The following is a 20604-nucleotide window of genomic DNA, read 5'->3' as shown; positions in this document are numbered from 1 at the left end:
ACCCGAAGATTGATTTTACAGCAACAGATTTAAATTCTATCAAAAATCATTCTGAATATATTGTTAGTGATTAATTTATATTACATTTTAAGTTGAATTGAATACAGGACAATGTGTCAAATTTTTCGAACAGTCTTAAATAGATTGAATGATTTCCTTAAAATACATTCAATAAGTCAAACTTACAAAACACCAATAGTATATCAAAAGTGTTTTCAAGAACTTGCAACAATAGTTAAAGATAACAGCAAAACAACTATTTCAGGTGTGAATATATAGTGATATATATAAGTGAAGTATAATAATAATCATTTATAATATGAAAATTAAAGGGAGTTTAAAATGAACAACTTTTTAGACTGACAAAAAATAAGTCACAACTGAAAACTTGTTAGTAAGTTAATTTTTAGATAAGAAACAGGGTATAAATTATTTACTTTGTGGATGATAATTGCTCCAATGCTGCAGCGAGTTGGAAAGGCTACCACCAAGTGGAGGTGTCATACCTTGTCTGGAGCTCAGGCCATAGTTGTTGTAAGCTGATGTTAGGTATAAATAATAAAAATTTAAGTTCCAATAACCATTTTTAATTTTTATTCAAAAGTGGCAAATAGCGGTACTTGTTTAATTTGTGTAGCAAAATTATTCCGTGGAAAATTAGTTGATTCAGTTGCTGTTAGACATCCGAGATACCAAGCAAATTTCAGATAATTATGATTCAAGTGTAAAAAACAAAGAGCACAAGAAAGGAAATCTACAATACACATTCATCGATACATACATAATCCACAAAAACATCAATTTCATATGTAAAAGCTCCGAGAGTTCATATATAATTGCTCCAAATTCATAAGACCTACCTTCATTTCAAAATTTAAAAAACTGAAATTGAAAAAATAATGAAAACATGCAGAAAGTAAAAGGATTCCTCTAGTCTTATTTCATGCAGAGTTCAAGTGCATTAGTGTTTACAATCATACGACAGATGACAGAATCACTAATAATGTAACCATCTAAAAAACGATACACCCCCGAAAATAATGAAAATATTGGCAGTATTCTCCGATAATTTTTTTCAATTAATGCTTGTTAATTATTTTTTCGATCGAAGAACAAGAACTGCACATTACGTTTATACCGCGAAAGAAATCAAGACATGCTATACACAAAATAAACAAATCCGCGTAAAATTCATGTTAACTTACCTGAAGTATCTGTAGAGCCCTGAAAGGCATCCAATTTGGGCCGCTTTGCATTTGGCGGTCCATCCACAAGATGATCAGCCATAGCAAAATAGTTGTAATCTGCTGTTTACCAAGCCAGAGCCGAGCGCTGGCCCAATGCTACGGCTTACCGAATTAGTAAACTAGTAATCACTATTTATCGTACTTTCAACATAAAACATTTACTTTATTTGCGAAAATATAAAAGAAAAGGCGCCAAAAAGTCAATATACAGAGTGTTCGATAGCCGATGCATCTCACAAGGCACATATTTATTAAACAATAGTCAACCATCGGCCATCATGAACTATCAGTAATGAGATTGGTCGACTATACTTCACGGTTGCCTCTCACCATCTTCTGTCGAAACCGCACAATGATCTCAAAGAGAATTACTTAGGTTTGGCACTTATACACACTTTTATAACAAACATCGGTCAAAATTATGTTTCCCTAAACAATCTCAACGTACAATTTACGCGAAAATGTTCCTCTATCAACATTAGACGCCACAATTTCAAGAATTGATACGAAATTGAACGCTATCTCCAACACTCAATATGGCGGCTCTTGTTGAACTTTTTCTACGCTTGTCAGATATACTGTCTACTTACAGATCCGTACGACAAATCAACATCGGCTCATATGCCCACGTGAGGAAAATCTCGAATGTGATTGGCGTCTATCCCCACTCCTTTCAAGATGCTCTGTGACGACATTTCCGTCAATCGTCATGAAACGAAAATTGCCGAATGAAGAAGAAACCTTGAAATTGTGAACATAGGAAATAGAGAATATGAATATATGCTGAATATAATTTCTCTCTTAATGATTGATTATATTGAAAATCGAAATATTATCGATGAAGTATAAAATGAAAGTTTTCAAATAAATATTTTCTCTGGTCCGATTCAAAATATAATTTTCCTTTTTCTTAATCCTCAAGGAAATCGAAAATTGAAGCTAAGATCCATTTCATAGATGTTCAGTCAAACAAAGAACTGTCATTTAGCTGTTACGATACGGTGGCAATATTCAGCCCGTATATTTACATGTTTTTATTATACAGACGCAAGTAAGAAATTTATTATTTTTACGAAAAATTTTTATAGAAAACAGTTCCTTAGAAATTTTTGGCGATTGTAGATCCTACCTGCATATCAAAAATTAGTACGTCTGTAATAATAATCTGTACCAACCTAACTTTAGGAGAAAATATTTATTCTATTATTTGATTGTTAATTGATAAGTGGAGGGTCATCTTTTTGAGCGTAATGGGCGGTGACAATCTTTTGGCTAATTATTTCAGAGGTAATGAATATGATTATTTTTTTTTTAGTTTTAAACTTGTTCGAGGTAATCGGTAAAATATTGGAGGCTTTCTAGCAGCTGTCGGTGTTTTCTGAACGGTTTTTACCTAACGTGCTCTCAAATATTCAGAGCTATTGCCCAAAGATTAATATGGAAGCTATAGAAATATACAGGATGATTCGAAAGTACTTTGACAAACATCAGGAAGTGATTCCCCACAATATTCTAATATGAATCATCCAAATAAATAAATGTCCTGAAACGCTCCGTTTTCAAGATGCAATACGTTAAAGTTCTATTTTATTTTCGTTTTTTTGAAATATCTTTCAAACGAGGAAACAGTAATAAAATAGGTGGCGCCCCCTACAAAAACCAAAACAGTTGCTCATAGTGGATTGTAACAAGTGTAGCTTTCATACGTAGATTCATATCTATGTCCTCTACTTCCTCTATCATTAGAGGAATCAATTATTTTGCTGAAAATGTACTAGAACGCTCAAAAAAGTTATGAATCTCCATAAGAGAAAAATAGGTGTAGGTGGCGCCCCCTACGAAAGAGAGAAGAAAAAGAAAAAAGTTTATTTTATACCTAATAAACTAATTACATCGCTGAGTAATATAATATTATAACCATTGTGCGATATTAAATCAATAATAATAACATCAGGTTCCAATTTCGATACCTCAAAAAAAAACTCTCCGTAAGAAATTTTGTTTAATTGAGATCAATATTTCGAAAGTAATTGAAAAAACGAAAATAAAATAGAACTGCAACACCTTGTACCTTTGAAACAAAACGTTTCCGAACATATATTTCTTTGGAAAATTCAAATTAGAATATTGTGACGAATCACCTGAATTTTGTCAAAGTACTTTTGAATCATCTTGTATAAAACATAAAAAGAACAGAAAGAACACCAATGATTCAATGTGTCTGGCTAACATCAGAAATAGATTGAACGCGCCAGAAGTGGATGGGATAAACTTTTATTAGTAGAAATCCAGTATGCAGCTCCAATCTGCGATTATACGACCAAAAAATCTTTGCATTATATTATACAAATTTGTTATACACTTTCATAGGGTTTTATAAAATTTCTATTCCATCAACCTGTTGATTTGAGTTTGAAATCTATGGTGAATACAAAAATGAACAGAAATTAAATATACAAATGATTTCATCACCACAATTGAAATTTTACGAAATCCGTTATATAAATATTATTTCACCGCTTTCCTCCACAATATTGCTGAACAAAAACTTCAGAAAAGAAATAATTAAAATATGCGGTGGTCAAGAGCAGTATACTAAAAAAATTGCTTTTTTATGCTCTCATATTCTGTGGTTCAAAGATTCGTAACATAGCCTTTTGCATATGTGAATGGCGGTTAGCCAGGCACATTAAAACAAGAAATTAATAAGAAGGACCTCTTCAGCTGATCATTTCAATTAGAAATCTTTTGAAAATAACATTTAAGCATGTCGAATTTTTGATGATCATAATTTGTCTTAATAAAATATTAACTAGTTCGACCAATAAATGTAATAATATATTAGGAAAACTGCAATAAATAATCACTAATTATTGAATTTAATAAATTTATCTGATATTCTTCTGTGCCTCCGTGAATCACCGAATTGGATCATAAAAAGCGAAATTTGTTGACTACCTTCACCTTGGTAGTGTTCTGTGCTTGGTAGTACGGTGGACCGAAGAGTCGAGTGTGGTGCCGAAGGTACCGGGTTCGAATCTCGGATAGGTCATGGATGTGTCTGGTGATTGGTAACAAATTTGAAAGTCTTATAGAAAATGAAATGTTCGTTGAAATCAGGTTTTTCTCTACTTTTTCCTGTAAATACTTTAAATATTAGTACTAAACAAAACCTATGAATATCTAAAGGCGTCCAGTCAAAAAATTATTTTTATTATAGGTAAATCATGTATAGGAACTACTGAAGTATGAAACAACAAATGATGTAAACCATATGATGTATACTTTTTATTAATAATAAACTTGTTTATAGGCACCTAAGTTACTTGAGTAAAATCACATTTAATTGTTGTCACATTTATTACGTTAAATTTAACATTTTTGTGGTTTGATAAGATAATATAATCCATTTATAGGAAATTATTAGGAAAGAGGTAATGAAAAAATGGGAAAACAAAAGACAAGTAAGAGGAGCTTTGAGCGCTCTTTCCTCAATGTGCCATATGTATATAGGTATACATATTTGGTCTCTAAAGGTGCAATTGGCTATCACTTTATAAAGAAAATACTTCCCAGACAATAAAAAAAAAAACTGCAAAGACTACAGCAGAAGACAGTAATACTCATAATAGTAATAGTAACATGCATTAAAAGGTTGAGAGAATTAAAAAAAAAAATACCTCGAGTTTTAGATAAAGCACCAGTGGGGATTGCTTTAAAAAGGAACTATCCCAATAATCACGAAAATCTGAAAGAACTATGATATAAAACAAAAAGAGAAATTCCTGGGAAGCAGCAGGGTGACTCAAGGATCAAATGCAACAGAAATCCATCCTGATATTTTAAATATATGGGGCTCCTTAGTGAGGAGTGAGCCTACAGCAAAGGGAGTTTCCTCTCCTGCACTCAAGTCGGATAAAATAAGTTCATGCCCAATTTCAGGAGGGTTGATCATCAAAAGTGCCCAATAAAATAACTAAAAACAATGACATCGAATAAATATCTTATAAAAAATATACAACATTTCTGTAGTTATTCAATAGGAGATTCGATGCACAAGCTCTCAAAAACTGATGATACCAAATGAATAAAATTAATTTGTTCCTATTTCTATTGCTGGAAGCACTTTTTTTTTACATGTTTGGTAACCTTCAGCCGAGGGGTATCTCACTGGGGAAATTTAATGTAATATCACAGTATAAGGAAAGGATAGCAAGCCAGTGTAGTGCTTTTTTCGATTTTGTTGATGTTGAGCGCCATCTAGTTGTACTCACGTTTTACTCGAATTTTACTGTAAAAAATTGGTCCGTAAAGTGGAGCCCTCTGAAAAAATCGGTGTTATTTTGAAGAACTAAAATATTTGAAATAGAGTGGTCAGAAGATTTCTATATTTTGATATTTTTTCTGCTCTGTAATAGGCATTTACGCCAGTGGCGTGTATTTGTGATAACTTAATAATAACATAAAAATTGTTGGCAATGTCATGCGACCCCTTTTCAACCACGCCACTGAATGAATTATCGTATTATTTCTGCGCCATCTATAGCTCATGATTCAGCGCTATCTATTATCGAGTTACTTCTCCAAATCCAAATCCAACTACAGAAGCGACCCCTGGTGACTATTTCCTTGCCGTCAAACGGCGGTTGGCTTACTATCCTTTCCTTATACTATGCTATGGTAATATATAGTGTTCTGTGGTGTACACTTACAAGGAAGTGAGGGGGAAATGAAAGGCAATGAGGGGAAATGAGGAGAATGGAGATTTATTTTCACTATTTTATTCTAAGGCGGACGTGGCGCATAACGCAATGGCAAACTTTAGTATCCAATCAAATGATTGGATACTAAAGTTTCCCACAGGGGAAATCCCCTGTGGCGCTCCTGTGATGACCAAACTTTGAACTGTGTACATTCCATAGACCTAATATCACATAATTCGATATCAGGTCTATGGTACATTCACTTCTTCTTCTTTCTTTTTCCGAAGCAAATGAGTAGAGAGCAGCACTGTACGACGACACACGAAATTATAGTTTTACCTCTTTTGTAATGATTTTTGGTACATAGGTTTTCTCATGAATATTTTAAAAATATATCAGTGGTTTGTAAGAAGTACGTATTATCAATTTTTTTGCAAAGAACAAAAAGTTACCGAATTTCGTCTTCAATTCGTTAATGAAAAATATTCACATTCTTCCATGAATATTATTATTTAAAGAAATTATGTGAAAACCCCATAAAAATCGGAAAGATTTTAGACTTCCTTATTTTGTTAGTTGTTCGGCACAGTTTTCTTGATAATTGCAAGGTTATATTTATTTTCAATTCTGGGAAGGATAGTTCCGGGACTCGAACCCGTAACCACCAAATTACTACTCCAGTGCACTACCTCTGACTCTGGAGCAGAGGTAGACTGGTGATTCGGAGGTTGCGGGTTCGCCATCATGGCATGCAGTCAATTTTTCAATTCTGGAAAAATAACCTTCTCGATCGGGACTCGAACCCGCAACCTCCGAATTACTACTCCAGTGCTATACCTCTGGCTCTGACAAGAGGTACACTGGTGATTAGGAGGTTGCGGGTTCGAGTCCCGATCGAGGAGGTTATTTTTCCGAAATTAAAAAATTGACTGCATGCCATGATGTTATTTCCTTGTTATTAATTCACAAACGTTAAAAACCCACTATTGCTGGTTCATCCTTGAAAAAAAGAGACTAATCGCCTAGGCAAATGAGTGGAATTTATTGGAAATGAAGGGGCAATAAAGGCAATTTTGGGAAAATAAGAAAACTTTTTCTTTAAGGGGCAATTTAGTGTACGGATTTCAGTCAGTGAGAGACCCCTCACTTTTATCTGAAAAGATTCTATTTATTTTGGGAAATAACCAACAACACACATCAAATGAAAGAAAAGTAATTATATAAATCTTTATTAGATCACATTGATTAGTTCCTTAGCATAATTAACAATTTTCAAAGAATGGAATGAATAAATTTGCATTTCACATTTGGAACATCAAACCCCAAAGTTTTTGATACTTCAATAAAATAATAGGATACTTTGTATTTATTTTTGGTATTGCATTTGATATCTGTGGTACATTCATTCTTAAGAGAATAAGATACACACAAATGAAGTTATACAATCAATTTAAAAGCAAATTTCTGGTATATAAGTCAAATATAATTTTCTTATCGTTTTATTGAAAAAAACACAGCCCATTTTTGAAAGTTGAATATTCTATTTAATAAGTTTTTCAATGGATTTTATGAAAATATTACTCTTCTTCTACATTGAATTAAACGTCAACTGAAAAACTTTGAATAAAACACCATAAGTTCAAACAGATTTACTGATTCGATTATGTTAATCGAAATTTATATAGAAGAAACGAATTATACATAATTTAATAAAAGCTCACATATACATAAAAATATATATTTATATTTATCAAATTTAAAAAGTAGAGACTAACTGCAATGGAAATTAAGTTTTGATTAAAAAAAATGTGACCTCTACTTCAGCCTTTATCCTCCATTTTTCATGTGTTTAATCCTCTTTAGACCTATCTCCTGCCCCACCTGCTGTGGTAGCTGCTGATGATTCATCTTCCTCATCAGAATAGTTAGTGGGCTCTTCACCTGGTTTCAATAACTTTCCCACAAGTTCATATTTTTCTGCAAAAAAAGAATAAAACAATATAAGAAAAATTTGTTAAAAATACAAATTATTTCCTCATTTGCAATTTTTCAATTGATGTGAAACTAAAAGTATTTCTATATAATTCTGTTTGTTCTGACAAATAAATCTGAGCCTGTGGTTATAGTGTATCTGCGCTGTGACCTTGAGATCTTATATACTCTCATCAGAGCTATTCTCACCACTGCATCTCCCCATCCAGTTCCAGAGTTCTAATGAACTCCAGTAACTGGAATGGCTTCAAGGTTTTTTACATGTTAAAGATACAAATTAAATGTATATGAAACGTTAACTTCGCTCGTGTCAACATTTTTCAGGAATTATTTTTATAAAGAGAAACCTATTATCCTAAAATCAATTTAAAAAATAAAGAAAGCGCTGACATTAAGTTGGGAAATTTTGAGCGCTCGTCATTCATGCGCCACATGTATACCTATATACTGTTATGTAGTCTCCAAAAATGTAATCAGGGAAAGATTAGTTAATTTTTTCGATGTTATTCTTGAATTTTGGGTCTGGTTAAGAGATCATGAAATTTTGCTTAAGGCTTGATAATAGACACTCTACTTCAATTTGTAACATTAATCTGTTTGGTCGTTAAGCAAAAAAGTCGTTTTTATGATTTCGGTTTATTCCTAGTGCTTCTAGAAGGTTCAGTATTTTCTATATGGAGCATTTCAAAATTATTGTCAAAATCAGGTCTGATTTCTTGAAGGTGGTTGGCATAGGTAGAATTTGATTTATTTTTAACAAATGAATTTTGATGTTCTTTAATCCTATTTTCGAATTCTCTACCTGTTTGGCAAACATATACCAATGGGTATGTAACACAGGTTAACTCATATACTCCTGATTTCTTGTTCTTACTGTTTCTTTATTATGTTTTAATGATTTGCCTGAAGAGTTTATGGTTTTATACGAAATATTGAGATTTAAATTTTCTTTTAAATGACTAACTATTCAGATTTTCGTCCTATATACGCTAAACAAATAAAGTTTCCATTTTTCAATCTAATTTGTGGGTTAGCTAAAGACATGGATTGTTTAAGTTAAAATTTTATTATCTAAAATTCAACTTCAACAATCCATATCTATAGTTTTATGTATTAAAATACATGTGTTAAAGAATTTTCAGTTATTTTGAGTGTGAAGCAGAATATAGTTGAACATTTGATTTGATTATTTGAACATTTTGGTGAACAATTCATTCAGGATTTCTCAAAAAAGCTCACTATTCAAAATGGTTAATTGTGCATCTTGTGGCTGTACCCGGAATAAAAAACAAATAAGGGATGGTGTAACATTCCACATGTAAGTGTTTTTAATTCTTTATTATGTAAATTAATTATAAAATACGGAAATATTGAATATTGTACTCTAATGGTAAGACAAGGGTTTCTTTTTGTTATTACATTTTTCATGTTTATTATTTCTTCATTCTCGTCATATTACTAGCTATATTTCGTAAAGAAATGCTAGCATAACCTTGATCATAGGATCATTTCTACATAATATGTTCATCTTGAAACGAGATAATCCTGAGGATATTGTTGATGAAACACTTGTTGAAAATGTTGTAAATTTTGTGACATCGAAAATATGCATAATGAATCAGAGAACCAATTAGAAGATTGTAAAAGGAATTTTATTATGTATTCTTTGAACATGGATGAAAGATTTATTGGCTGAGATACAATTATGTACTTTGTAAAATTAACCTTTATTTTTAATAATAATATTCGTTTCCTTATTGCCTTCAACATATACAAACAAGAAAAAACTCTGAATATATAAAGAGATTTCTCATAATTAGCTTATAATTCATAATTTTTGTTTTTCCAAAATTCTCAGATTCGTGCTTGATACTCAAAAACAATCAATGCAAATCAGTCCTTAATTTCTAATTTTTAGGTTCAAAGCTATATACGATCTATCGGATTTCAAGAGAAATTTAATATAATCAAAAAAGGCATCAATTGTAATATTTGGAATGCCCGGTTTAGTCTCCCCTATAATAGTATATTATTCAACGAGCGGTAATGTAGGTCATAACTCACGCAGATGATGTTTGCAGCACGAGCCGCAGGCGAGTGCTGTAATTCATCAAGTGAGTTATGACCATTACCGCAAGTTGAATACTATACTTTATCTACGACTATATCAATAAATACTAAGAAAAAAATACAGACTTTGAATATAGACAGAAGGAACGGGAAATAAACATATGTGCTCGATCCCGTACAAGAGAGATGGAAACTTAGTGCCACCAATCACAATGGAACTAGCTTCGGCTAGCTCGAATCCAGTATTGAGTACAGACATAGAACTTTATTGATTATTTATTATTCCCTGACTTAATGATCTTACTGCTACACCAATCTTGAAAATTTTTTCAAACTCCTTCATATTTTTTCGGACAATTAATTCTATATGGTAACATTAGCTGTTTGTCTTTTGGAAATGTATACCTATATAATATTTCATCTTCATTGTCTGAATTAATCGTTTTCAGCAAAACATTCACAATAATTAGATATCAACTTAATTTGAAAACGTCAAGAGTGACATTCCCTCGTACATTCCTCCCCTCAATAACAATAATGGAATGTTCCCTTTCGGCCAATCGAATAGAAGCAGAGAAGTATAGAAGCACAGATCCATATTTTCCGATTTATTATAGTGAGTTATAGCAGTGAGTTATTATAACTCACGGCTATTTGTTAATAGATACTATTTATTGCTCAAAAGCAGTTGAATAATGAATATATAATTCAATAGGAGTAGATAAAGATATTTATTTATTCCTTATTGAGAAGCCTCCAATTTTCATTTGTATCGTCCTGAATATAAAACTTATTTGTGTTCAATATAACCTCTCGAAATGAAAATTTTCTATCCCACAGAATTTGGCGTAGGGGAGGGCGGGGCTCATTTGACATAGAAAATGAAATTGTCAACAGAAATGGTAATAAACAAGATTTTCATTTGAAAACTGGGGAATAAACTTACTGAGGATTCAAGAATATATTGACCATGTTTTCTCATTGTCATTATCAAATTTGATAAAAACAGACAAAAAAGCCATTGCGTCAAATTTTGACAAATCTGCCCCAAGGTTTGACTTTCGAATTATTTGGGTGGCGCAGTTGTAACACCTAACGAAAGTTCCTAGATTAACATATTTATTACTAACATAATGTTATAAAAAATAAAATATAAGGATTTGGTAAATTCTATACTCATTTACAGAGTCGAATAGTAATAGTAGTAACAGTAATTTTCAAAACTCTTAGTTTATTTTAAATTGTAATAATCAAAGTTTACATCAAATTATTATATTTGGCACCCAATTAAGGATTCGGCAATATATCTATTATATCCATTCTGTTTACAACAGAAATATCTGGAATATCAGGATTCGAAAATTTATTTGTTGCAAACTTTTTCCTCAAGAAATTTATTTTTTCGGCAACCGTCCGGGAAGTGCTCACTTCCCGGACGCTTTTTCTCTGAGAAAGTAGCATTTCCCGGCCTAGTCCGGAAAGTACGTACTTCCCGGACTAGGCCGGAAAAGAATCATAGAGTACACAGCAACCGAGATAACGGCTTACAGTTCATATGAAATTAGTTGTCAAAAATTTGCATTTTTTTGATCGCAATCGCAATAAAATATAGAAAGCAGCAGCGATAGTGTTATTTTACATGGTTGCCGAAAAAATATTGTAAGCAACACGCCCGAAAATGGTTTTTTTTGGACTCACAGACTTCCAGGACTCGCTTACGCTCGTCCTGGAATTTTGTCTATTCGTCCAAAAAAACCCTATTTTTCGGACTTGTTACGTAAATTACTATTACATTCGTCGTCTTCTGGAATTTCTCCAATTCTGCCAACATAATAAATAACAGAAGACTTTGTTGGAAACTGAACCAGTACATAGTTTTCTATCTGCGGTGTTTGGTCATCTGTCAACTCAACTATTGAGTTAGCCCCAATTGTGCTTTCAGAATGTAGTGAAAAAAGAGAATCTGTATCACTTTCTTCGAATTTCCTTTTAATATTTTTTTTTCCGAATTGTTCCACTTTTCTTATTATGTTTTGTTTCATGCCTTGCACTGGTTTTTTTGCTTTGGTTTGTTTGAAGACATTCCTTATTGGGGATGCTGTAAGTTCTCCTATATCATAAATAGATGCTCTTTGGCCAGAGTGGTTGATCATAAAATTATTGATGGATTTCTTAAGATATGACTTAAAGGGTGCAAAGACTCCAACATCAAGAGGTTGGAGTTTGTGTGATGTATGAGGGGGGAAACTGTGCAAAACTTTACCATTCTCACGGCAAAATTTAATAGCATTATAATAGCATGTGAGTATCACTATTATCCATCAACAGTAGAACATAATTCCCTTCTTCTGCCTTTAGCTGTAAATGCTTTTCAATATGCCTCAATCAATATATCTATGAATAATTCCGCAGTTGTTCTTCTTGAGTGGTGAACACCTGTATTTAGATGAATAAGTATCTTTGTCTTCGGCTCTTGAATCATCGTCCCTTTTCTTCATTTGATGTATAAGAGTGGTCCGGTTTATATTATAAATAAAAGATGCTTCCCTGCAACTATATTTGCCGCAAGCAACATCATCCATTGCTTTTTTGATATTTGATTCATCAATATCGCATCTGTTAGTCTTTTTCTTATAATTTCACACCATAATGATGATACCCTGAAAACATTAAGATATTTCAGAAATATTCCGAATCAAAAGAAGTAATGGTGGGGCACTTTTGCCACGTCAAAACTGCCTCTTGAGAGCAATGTCAAATCTGCCCCACCAACATATTTCACACTTTTTGGAACATATCTCAGCCAAATATGCGAATAAATGATTCAAATTAACAGGAAAATATTCCTAAATACACTCATTTTTTATGTGAAAACAATGCAAAACCATGAAATTCTATTATTTCAACTCACCTCAAGTAACAGATGCAGTTTCCAAAAATATTTCAGGTACGTATTCTTCAATAGAACAGCAACTATGAAATGACTCTCATCAATGTAAACTTTCAACTGAGGAATGAATACCGCCTAAACTGATATATATTCGAAGAAGGATCTGGAAACATGTTGTTAAAGCGGCAAATTTGAAAAAGTCAAATGTGCCCCGCTCTCTCTGGATTTTGTGACTTATCGTTCGAGCAAAATTGAAAAGTGACCCATCGGTAAGATAGTATATTTCACGGGCTATCCTAATATGTTATTGAAAACACTTTCGAACTAAGGCATGGAAAGTTATTGTGTATGTGTGTCTGAAAAAAATGTAATCAAATTTTTCACAATCAATATCAAACATCGAATTATAGAACAAATATAAAGAAGTGCGCGCTTTCCTTCACTGAGAACTAACAATAGAGTGCATAAACGCCACTGAATTATTAGGTAGAGTTCATATATTGTTCAATTACTGCTTTCGGCAAATCCACACCGGTGCAGAGCTAGCAGTGTAAGGTGCGAACGGTTGATAGGTCACGTGACCGGTGACGGAGCTGATATCAAAGAATTTTTGAATGTTTTGTGAGAAGAAAGGGAACATATTGGACAATTGAAATCATTGGAGAGGGTCAGACGTCAAACTAGATTGAATTTGTCTCCTCGATATCAGCTTTGTTATCGTTCGGCAAACATGCACGCTCCATTTGTTGTGGATTATCAACCGTTCATGCTTCACACCTTACACCGACGCTCTGCACCGGTGTGGATTTGCCGAACGGCGAACACAGTACGTGATGAGGATACTCCATCTACCTGTTAATCATTCTATGGTTGCATCAATTTCGCTCAATTCATCAAGCATTTCCTCCGAATAAAATTGTGGTCCTGAACTGCTGGCGGGTGGTATAACGTTGAAATACGATATTTTTTGGATCCGAATTTCACCTCAACACCCATAAATAACCCCCTTTGCTTACCAATTTTATGAGTTGATGTTAAGATGCATAAAAAACCTGGTGTGTGCACTGATATGATTTTGTTTCAGACCTTTTGAGATAGTCCACTTGCTGTTCTGGTGAAAAATTACTAGAGTTTGTTCGAATTCCCGCTATCTGTCTGGCAGCTTTTAAAAATGAAATAATGATTTGAGACACTGCAAACTTCCACAATTCAGTTCATATCGAATTCTTAATGAAATGAATGGAAAATAATGACAGACGGCTATTGGTCTATTCCAAGGTCTGTAGATTACACAGGTTGTCTCGTAACTTGGGTTGAAGAGTGGGGTAACGCGTCATCCGGTGTCTGTTAAGGTCTATAGAGTGTCTGTGTCGCCATTGGCCATCATTGACGGACATTTTATCGTAGCTATTTTATGATTGAAGATATTTAAGACTATTTAGGAGAGGCTACAAACGATATACGCGATCAAACTAATAAGAAAATCCGTGAAAACCCACGATTTCATTACAATCAAATGTTTTTCATTTGAATGTGTAAACCGAGTGACGTCACGAATGGTTGACGCTGATTGGTTGAAAGTTACGAGACAACCTGTCTAAATCTATAAACCTTGGGTCTATTCACACTTTCACAGTATAGAAGATTGTCACGAGCATAGAATATAAAATATTATTATTCTATACTCAAAGATCACGAGAGCCGTGGATCGAGAGAAATGTCAAATATAAACGCTGTATGCGCCATCTGAAACTTACACGAACTCGAAATCAAGTAGGGGCGAGATCGGAAAGTCAGCGCTGTTTAATGCGCTGGACAGCGCTGAACCAGCAAAATGTCGAAGTAAAAGTGCTGCTTTCTATGCTGAATTTACAGTGTCCTAATAAACCACAGTGGCGACAAGCGTGGTCCCGTTTTTGATTGGCTGAGCCTAAATATGGCGGCTTTTTGTTCACATTCTCCATTTACCTGATTTTTGGGATTCATTCAAAATGTTAGGCCCATTTTATTCAGTCACTGTAGTATTCTTCAGTTAAATAATTTGTTCTATATACAATCAAATAATATCAGGCCCAATAATTTTGATTTTGACTATGTTTAATTAAGTCACTATATGCTGAATTATAAATTTACGTTGAGATTACAAAGCTATTTCAACGAAATAATTGTTTGTAAATGTCTGCAAATTAATATAAGAAAACTAATTGTCTGCATGCCGTGATGTCATTTTCTTGTGCTATTTCAACGACAGTTCAAATGAATAATTAGGTTAATCTATTTTATTTCCTCACATAAAAGTATATTAATATATTTCCTCAAAAGAGCAAATATGTACCGGGTTTTTCACCATAATTTGACCCCCCCTTTAACTTTGTTACTAGAAGAGGTACAAAATAATATTTTTTACAAAAGTTTCACGAAATTTACTAGTGTTTTCTGAAATGATTTCACAAAACGAAATATATACAGAGTGGGCAACATATTGATATCAACTTCATTTTTTCAAATGGAACACCCTGTATATTTTTCTATATTTGATTAGCTCTTTTTCCCCTGATTTCGAATATATAACATATGTTTGGCGTATCTCTCTTATTCTGAGCATCACAGAGTTTCAAATTTCAAAAACCACCTGTCAAGCTTAGTGATCAGTTTTCAAGTGAAAGGCTGCAATAACTCAAAAACCCCTTTTTTGAGTTATCTCGTTGGCAACGATATATACAGGGTGAGTCTTTGACTTGTACATATATTTTAACCGAAGGTTCCTGAGGTCAAAAGAAATACTTTTTTCATTTACCATTTTTTCCGATTCGGCCCTGTTGAAAAGATATAGCCATTTTAAATTTTCAGAATGAGCTAATTCACCCCTGAAAACCGGAACACTGAAGTTTTCTCAAGCATAAGATATACCTTTTGAACCTTGGAAATAAGCTACTAAATTAGAAAAACCATCATAAACTCACGTTTACCATTCCATTTGTTGAACAAAGTAGTGTTTATAATAAAATGAATGAGTTATTCCAATTTCGTTGACGCTAAAGATTAAATATTCTTCTCTTGATTTCTATTTCATTTTCGATAATTATAACGAATTGAGCTCGCTACCACCCATATTAGCTCTGATACTCATATCCATTCATTCATTATATTTCATTTATATGATATCGTTGTCTATAAGAATTGCTATTTAACCTTAAAATCTCAAATAAATAATATTTATCTATGAAAGTTCTAACACAGACTAAAGTAATCTGTGGTTTTAAGTTTGAATTTGAAATTTCGAGTGATGCCAAATATAAACACAGCAGTTCGGTTCGAATAATCTATGTTCTAACCTAAAATTTTCATTTACAGTTTACACTGTTATCGTTATAAGATATTTGTTATGAAATGAAGCATTTGATTTGTTCCAACTATCTCATAAAAATATTGAAATGCATCAATATTTTTGAAGCCATCAGTATGAAAATATGGAAATATGTAAAATATTCTGGCTCTGTAATCAATGGAAAATGTTAAACTCCACTTGTAATCAAATTTGTTCTTAATGTGTACCTACATTATAGCCAACTTTACTACTTAATTCATCTTGATTTTGGCATTGAAAATAAATGAGAAGTATTCAATTTAAATATCCACAATAGAATATCCAGTTTCTTTCAACTCACCTAATTTGTTTTCACATTAAAACAATTATGGCCCTCTTGGAAGTATGTCAATACAATGCTCTTAGGATGAATTTATGGAATAGCAAAAGAATAAAAGTATTCAATCTCAATCACATGAAAATTTGTCTAGTATGTACCTAGTCCTAGTGGTATGTTTCGATGTGAGTTTGAATGAGCCGAAGAAGAATACAGTATTGTTCGATAGCAGCAGTCTTTAGTGGGATATTGATTGTTGTCATTATAATGGGACTATTTTGTGAAAACTTTTTTAAACATGGGCTTTATGAATAATCTGGAACTTTCAAAAAGAATGTTGATTTTAGTGAAGTATCTTCTTATTATCAGAGCTGTGCCAAAGCTCAGTAATTTTTAATCAAATCGAGGAGTTGAGGTGAGCTTATTCACTTTTACAACTTCATTTTCAAACTTAGTTGGCTAGTACTTCAATCCTAAAATCTGAGACATGACATCATAGTAAATATTCATTTCTGTGGTTTTTTTTCCACAACAGAACAGAGTTGTATTCAGCCAAAGTACCCAATTTTTTGAATTTCACAGATAATTTTTTTTTTAAGATCAAGTTACTCGAAAACGGCGCTTTGTACGAGAAAACATGAAGAATACTTTTATTTTTCAAATTAGCCAAATATTCTTCAATGAACGTTGAAATTACTCTTAAGAGTTGGTTTCTTCGAATTTCTGGTATTTTTATGGGATGTAATGTTCATAATAAAGAAACAGAAGAATGTGTATGGAATCTTGTGTTCGGATAAGATGTATCACATCAAAAAAAAGCTATATTTCAAAAATCATTTCCTTCGATACAACCATTTACGAGATATAGCCGAAAATCACATTTTTTTAACGATTTTCAACAGCCTGTATCTTTTTAACCGGGCCGAATCGGAAAAAATGGTAAAGGAAAAAAGTGTTTGTTTTGACCTCAGGAATCTTGGGTTAAAATATATGTACAAGTCAAAGACTCACCCTGTATACATACGTTTCTCACTATAAATTGAAATTGGATGATTTGGATGCAACTCTATATATTCTCCCCTTGTAGTTTTCTTATTCTTATTGTTCTTCACATAAAGTGGAAATATTTCAAATTTTTCCGCTTCTATAGTGTATATTCGATGAATAGTTTCATTAAATGACAAACGTATGTCATATATGCCAACTCAAAAAAGTGCATTTTGAATTATCGCAGCCTTTCACTTGAAAACTGATCACTAAGCTTGACAGGTGGTTTTTGAAATTTGAAACTCTGTGATGCTCAGAATAAGAGAGATACGCCAAACATATGTTATATATTCGAAATCAGGGGAAAAAGAGCTAATCAAATATAGAAAAATATACAGGGTGTTCCATTTGAAAAAATGAAGTTGATATCAATATGTTGCCCACTCTGTATATATTTCGTTTTGTGAAATCATTTTAGAAAACACTAGTAAATTTCGTGAAACTTTTGTAAAAAATATTATTTTGTACCTCTTCTAGTAACAAAGTTAAAGGGGGGGTCAAATTATGGTGAAAAACCCGGTACATAATTATTTGAAAAATATATTTTTCCCATTTTCCGTAGTTCATCAGATGGACTCCGATGATACGGCGATGAATTTAAGAAATGTTTAAGAACGCGATTCCATCGGTAATTTACGAACGCTTTGTTGACATCACATTTAATGCGCATTCGACAGCGCTGACTATCCGAACTCGCCCTAGGTATAAATCTGAAAAATCTCTCGTTTTGTCTAAAGGTTTTACATGTATCGGTAGACACACCAGGTTTTTTATGCATCTTAGTTGATGTCCATTATAAAGTGGATTGAGAAGAAGTGATGAAAAATGAAATTTCAAAAATTGTCAAAACCATGGAACATTCAAGAAGAATATCGTGATAAAATTACTCAATATTTTCAAGACTACAAAACCGACGGTTATTGATATATAATACCAATTTCAAGATCCGTGCAAAATTTCAAGCTGATCACATCATCAAGACCACAAAAAAGAAAATATATAATCTACATCCATTTTATCTTTCAGTGTTTGGAAAATTTCAAGAATATTGGGAAAGAAATATCTAATATTTTCGTGACTGATTCGATCGGGTTGAGATTTCGCCTGTTTAAATGATCTAACCAAATCAAGCTTCTAATGAAAATTTTATGTTGATAGCTCAGGGGCATAAAAAATTTACTAATATTTCGGTGATTACAGATCCAGAAGTTGATATTAAGCATGTATTATATATACACTGTGTCCGTAAAATATGGAACAAATTCATTTTTAGGTAAACAGACCATTTTAAGAAATAATACTGAAACACGTCGATTTTTTATTTTAATTTACCGTATTTTGAAATAATAATCTAATATACAGGGTGAATTACTTTCGAGTAATGACGTCACCGTCATTTTTTTTTGTCAAGCCTGTACCAATTGGAATCAACATGTGATACATTTTTGGAATCAGCTCATCTAGAGTAATCGGAAAATTGAGACAAAATGGGGGTGTTCCATTTGAAAAAAATTACGGTGACGTCATTATGCAAAAATTTTCAGAATCATACAATTGCAACAAAATATTTCATGTTATTTCTGGACAAAGGGGAAGTTACAGTGTATTCAATTCAGAAGAATCGCAACAGGTGCCTCTCCTAATTCTTTACTCAACCCAAATATTCAGTTAACCAAACTTAATATCAAAATGTAATTTAAATAGATTGTTTCCTTCCCTCCACAAATATTATCTATGGATATTAATGAATACATTTATTTGAAAATCTCGGAGTATCAAGTTCATATAACCTTGACAACTTTATTATCTTTCAATTAAACCGCAATTAACTCAGTCATAATTAATTTATACTGTTTTTCAGTTCATGTCATGTCCTTGTAATTAGAAATAATAAAAGAAGTAGGTACCTCAAAAAAAGTAGAACTAATTATTTTCCTAAATGCTGCAAAAATTTCTTGCATTACTTGAAAGTTTAATGTCTAAAAATAAATGTTGAAAATTTGTTTAATTGGGCTAAAACCTGATAACTTATCAAAATTATCTCATCATTGCATTATCTGCATGTAATGTTTATAGTTTGTATATAGCTTAATCATTGACAGGTATATATTTTCCTGTATTTTAACATTCTTTCCTGAATAGGAGTTATAGCAACCTATCCTGATAGGGGACCTGAACAATTCTTATAAGAATTTGAATTGATATATAAATATTTAAAAGGATTACTTTCAACACATTTCGAATGAAATGAATTTTAATCATTGAAGTATTCCACAATAACCTCAAGAGGTCCCCCTGTATAAATTAATTAGTATTCATAATAAGTCAAAATGACTTCTAGTACAAATGAACATTAATGCTTTATGAAGGTTGATTTGAATTGGTTAACGTAAATAATTCAATGAATCAGCATACAATTAACTTATTACCTTTGAACTGCGCTTCCCATTCCCTGACAGAATCCATTTCTATTGAATTAAGATCACTCAAATCGTCATATTCCTCGGTTTTAACAGAAACTGAGAATGTAGCAAGACCCCTAGACGCATCTTTACCTCCAAATGCAGCATACGGGCCACCTATTAGATCATATTTTGAAATAAAAAATATGGCATGAACTAACTCATTAAGTCACCTGGGCCATAAAATCTTTTTCCTTTGGTAACATCATAAACATTTCCGTTCACTGCAATCAAAATTCTCCCATCTTCTTGTGTACCATCAAATTTATTTAATTCTTGAACTGTGAAATCCCTTTTTTTAAGTTTTGGTAATTTGGGTTCAGGAATTGAGGCCGAAGGCACATGTGTACGACTTTTGACTATTTTGTAAACTAACACTGCTATTAGAATAACTAATGCTATATTTAGAGGACTTTCGATTATTTCTGACAAAACACTTGTGAGAATATTTCCCGACTCGGAAGCATTTTCAGCCATTTTGAGGTACGTTTTGACAGGAAGAAACACACAAGTAAAAGACTGCTTAGTAAATTAACCAATCTCAAAACA

General features: G+C 32.5%; 2 protein-coding genes and 1 long non-coding RNA gene across 5 annotated transcripts in view; all 3 read right to left on the bottom strand.

The window, feature by feature from the left end:
• Nucleotides 1-1819, bottom strand: part of LOC123684713 (histone acetyltransferase p300) — a 29118-nt gene extending 27299 nt beyond the window's left edge. Inside the window, exons 1-2 of one of the 3 annotated variants that reach the window (XM_045624084.1) lie at nt 1206-1819; nt 438-539 (exon numbers count right to left, since the gene is read on the bottom strand). In XM_045624084.1, the coding sequence (XP_045480040.1) occupies nt 438-539; nt 1206-1287 (184 nt within the window). In that variant the 5' untranslated portion in view covers nt 1288-1819. The remainder of the gene's footprint in view (nt 1-437; nt 540-1205) is intronic. The other 2 variants (XM_045624083.1, XM_045624085.1) reach the window with 2 other exon arrangements.
• Nucleotides 1820-7163: 5344 nt separating this feature from the next.
• On the bottom strand, nt 7164-20585 carry LOC123684708 (membrane-associated progesterone receptor component 1-like). The gene is made up of 3 exons (XM_045624080.1): nt 20229-20585; nt 20023-20172; nt 7164-7927 (listed from the first exon to the last, which is right to left on the bottom strand). The coding sequence occupies exons 1-3, from the start codon at nt 20530-20532 to the stop codon at nt 7800-7802; spliced, it is 582 nt and encodes a 193-aa protein (XP_045480036.1). The 5' UTR covers nt 20533-20585; the 3' UTR covers nt 7164-7799.
• On the bottom strand, nt 12501-15280 carry LOC123684712. The gene is made up of 2 exons (XR_006748172.1): nt 12924-15280; nt 12501-12672 (listed from the first exon to the last, which is right to left on the bottom strand). It is a non-coding gene; the product is annotated as an uncharacterized LOC123684712 (long non-coding RNA).
• Nucleotides 20586-20604: the final 19 nt, after the last annotated feature.

This window comes from Harmonia axyridis, chromosome 7, assembly GCF_914767665.1.
Source record: "Harmonia axyridis chromosome 7, icHarAxyr1.1, whole genome shotgun sequence".
Lineage (NCBI taxonomy): Eukaryota > Metazoa > Arthropoda > Insecta > Coleoptera > Coccinellidae > Harmonia > Harmonia axyridis.
Note: the sequence above shows the minus strand (reverse complement) of the source record. Positions and strands in the feature narration are given on the sequence as shown.